This window comes from Hibiscus syriacus, unplaced genomic scaffold (genome assembly GCF_006381635.1).
Source record: "Hibiscus syriacus cultivar Baekdansim isolate YM2019G1 unplaced genomic scaffold, ASM638163v2 tig00013040_pilon, whole genome shotgun sequence".
Classification (NCBI taxonomy): Eukaryota; Viridiplantae; Streptophyta; class Magnoliopsida; order Malvales; family Malvaceae; genus Hibiscus; species Hibiscus syriacus.
The window spans coordinates 347,866-351,735 of record NW_024062296.1 but is presented as its reverse complement, the minus strand read 5'-3'; the positions used below and the strand labels follow the sequence as shown (position 1 = coordinate 351,735).

The 3,870-nt window shown below is 35.4% G+C and overlaps 1 protein-coding gene across 1 annotated transcript; it reads right to left on the bottom strand.

Moving 5' to 3' along the window:
* Window positions 1-1,311: 1,311 nt before the first annotated feature.
* Window positions 1,312-3,368, bottom strand: LOC120205794 (3-dehydrosphinganine reductase TSC10A-like). Its single transcript, XM_039205597.1, is given in 4 exon segments — window positions 1,312-2,108; window positions 2,529-2,676; window positions 2,836-3,188; window positions 3,191-3,368. Coding segments are annotated over 4 exon segments (957 nt in total). The 5' UTR covers window positions 3,348-3,368; the 3' UTR covers window positions 1,312-1,809.
* Window positions 3,369-3,870: the final 502 nt, after the last annotated feature.

The window sequence follows — 3,870 nt, the reverse complement described above, 5'->3', positions numbered from 1 at the left end:
ATCGCTTTATTCCACAACCGTCTTGCCCTTTTCCCTTTTGGCATTTGATCCGATCTTTTTTGTTTCTTGAAAAAACTTCAGAAAATATCTATTAGTATTGATTTAACACGAATGAAGCAGATAACCCATTGTTTCACGTAGAGATGGCAACATGTTGGATTGGTTCTCATTTCTAGATGATCCGATTTGACCCGAGAAATATATAGTCTCCACTCGAAACCGACCTAAAAATATATACTTTTCATCTTACCCCGAGCCAACCAAAAAAATATACTATGCATTCTAACCCGCCCCAACTCGATTTGTTGGACTATAAACCTAATTCGATCCGACCTAACCCGACATAAATTAAGGACTTAATTAAAAAAAAACTATAGACAGAAAGGGTATTATAACAATTATCCATAAATTTATATAAAAAAAATACTCTATTACCACGGGTCGGGTCAGGTCGAAGGTTTGATACCCTTCACCGAACTCGATCTGACCTAATCCTTCATAAAACTTGACTCGAACTCAATTTTTTATAAAAAAATATCCAACCCTATCAAGTTGGATCTTATCAAAATTTATCGATTTTAAATTGTCATCACTAGTTTCACCATCCTCTCTATTTACTTCTCTAAGCTAGCTGATTTACTGGTCTAGTAGTCGATTTCTTCCTTTCTCTGAAACCTTTAATTTGAATTAACGAAACCTTATTGTAAACACCTCAAAATAACTTTGTTAATCACTTAGAGGCTAGAGCCTTTTGTATGAGATCTCATCTTGGACCCCTCTATTAACAAAATTTTATCGAAAACCTCCATCAAACTTTATTGATTTATAAAATGAGTTCGGGTGCGCGAATTCTAGAGAGAAAATGAGAGATGTGAGAGAAAACTAAAAACTGAAAATGAGTTCCTTGTGGAAATAAACTGTCAGGTATGAAAAATACCTCAAGTAGATTTGCCTCCAATTTTAAAAATTGGTAAAATTGTCTCTCAAAAGTTTGGAAATTTACTTGCTTTTCAAATAAATCCCTATTTTTGCAATTTAGCTAATTTCATGAAAATCTCTCCAAAATGGCCCTTAATTTTAAATCCGATTTAAGCTCAATTGATCCGGGAGACTAATTAAAAACTGCTCAACCCAATAGGTCTGATAATCATGCACGTAAAAGAGTAAGAAACAAAGACGTATAGCCATAACTTCAACATTAAATTCTAAAAGAGAAATTTCCTCCATAAAATGAACATGGTAATTAGAGAAATTATAGTTCATATTCTGATTAACAATGGTACCTACCAAATATAAGTGACTATATACGCCGCAGGTAACAAGACACTATCGATCTTAGTTTATTGGTTCTCATGATTTAGAAGGGGAAAATTATCATTTTATTTTTTGGCAAAGATTTCCATGTGAAAGTAAAACTATCTACCATATTGAACTTCAAACACGATGCTGTAGTTTAAAATACTACCACACAAAAGCTTTAATAATGAAACATAAGGAAGAAAGCCTCTTCAGGACATGTCCTAATTATTGAAGGCACTGGAAATGTCAAAATTTAACTTCAGTAATGACAGATAAGAATCTAACACGATATTCTAATAACCAAGATTCCTAAGGGGGGCAATCTAAATACTTCTACTTGAAAATAGATGACTTAATTTGAAGATAACCAAATAAACTTCTTGACCATTCGACATAAGATTCTGAGAAAAACAACTCGAAAGAACTAAATAGACAAAACTAATTCCAATAAAACCGGCACAAATATCTTTACCGCTGGTGTATAAATAGACAAATCTTTTATTTGCAAACTTACTTACACTTTTCCTTTGTATTCCAATGTTCTATGCACCGATACCAGTTCCACTGGAAAAATAATCCTACAAGACGTAATACACCAGCAAAAATCACCTCAATGGATGCCATCAAGAAAGATCTTTGGGGAGATAAACCAGCAGTGGCTATAGCCAGCGTGTTCCCGTCAAAGTTACAAGGGACAATGAAACTTCCAGATTGGATGCTATCTAAAGCTTTCTTGGCAACACTATCTGCTTTCATTGAACCAGAGGAGCCCGCTAGTATTTTTGTGAGCTCTGGTCTAACTTCTTGTTCTGCAAAAGGGCAGCTCATACTCAAATTTATTATCAAGAAATACAACAGAGGTACTTTCATTTGTCAACGATTACCATTTGAAATCTATATTCAGCTTATGTTTCCTAATGGCAGAACAAACATTTAAGATTGCATTGGAATCGGATTAATGGAGAAATACAAACAATAACTACCATCTAAGAGAACTTCAAACTTCTCTATGCGTGTTCAGATTGAACCAGCATCATGTTCAGTATACTATCAGAAGTCATCAATCCCATCAATTCTTCACACTCGAGAACTAAACTCAAAACCTGATTATTATAAAGTGGAATTCACAACTATACAAAAATGCAACTGGGATTTTAATAGTAAATCTAGGTTATCAAAAAGTAACGCCATACAAGAAGGTAGAAGGTTCAAAGAAAAGGGTCTCGAACCTTGCTCAAAACCACGAGTGTCAGTATCTGGTGGGAATACAACAGATACATGGATATTATCCACAATAACCTCTTGCTGCAATGCTTCTGCTAGTCCCCGAAGCCCAAATTTACTGGCCGAGTATGCTGTGTAACCATAAATTCCCACCTAAACATACATATTAAGAAGTTCAATTAGAAAGCAACAAGGGAAATCATTTTTACATTCATCATTTGCAAAATAACTAAAGTTTAATGCCTTACATAAACTAAGTTGCAAAAATAAATAAATAAAACTGGTAGTAATTCAATGATTTCAGATACTCACCTGACCAGCTTGGGAAGAAATAAGAGCGATTGAAGCGGGCAAACGGTCCATCCTCTGCTTCATAAACGGCAAAGCAGCTTTGATGACATTAAAACTCCCCATCAAATTCACATCCAGCATAAACTTGACTTCATCCAATCCCTGCTTCTCAAGTTCCCGAGGCACAAAAACCCCCTGGTTAATTACAAGGACATCGATGGGTCCCGCATCGTTAACAGCCTTCTGAACGGCGTCGTAGTCACGAACATCGGCAGAAAATATGGAAACGTCGACACCGGAGGAAAGACGAATCGAATCCTTGGCTTCTTCGAGTTTTCGAAGAGATCGAGCTAAGAGTGAAACTCGAGCTCCCTGGAGGCGGCTCGGTGAGCTAAGGCTAGACCGATGCCGCTTGACCCACCCGTAATGAAGACGTGACGGTTATTGATTGGGATGTTGATGGGGCGGGGACGCACTATGAAGTAGAGGAGGAGGAGAAGGAAAGGGAGCAGAATTAGAGATAAAAACACCATTGACGGCGAGGATAGGAGCTATGAGAGAGAGTGTGGTGGTAGATTTTGTTTTCGGTATTCTGAGCTTTTGCGGCCTCTTGACTGTCTAAACAGAATTGTGCGTTCAATTCAATGGTTATTTGTCTACTTCTATTGGGCCGGAGCCGGAGGAATAATATCAGATTTTGGGATATTAATTTTATGTTTTTCTTCTAGACATTACCGACAGGTGTTAATTTAAGGTTTAAATATTTATCAAGTTGTCTTTAAAGTAGTTTTTGGGATATTTTTTCTTCTCAACTATAAATTATTACTCTGTTTATTTCAAATCATTAACACCGTTAAAGTAAAATTCACAACCCAATCAAAACATTCCATATCATCTTCTAATTTTTATTTTTTTATCTAAATAAATAAATATCAAATAAAAAATAAAATAGATAAATTATCAAAAGTGCCCCATCTCTCCTTGTAATTAGGGGTGTTCAAATCCTGAACCATTTTTTATTAAACAATTAAGTATTATTTAAAAAAAAATTATGAC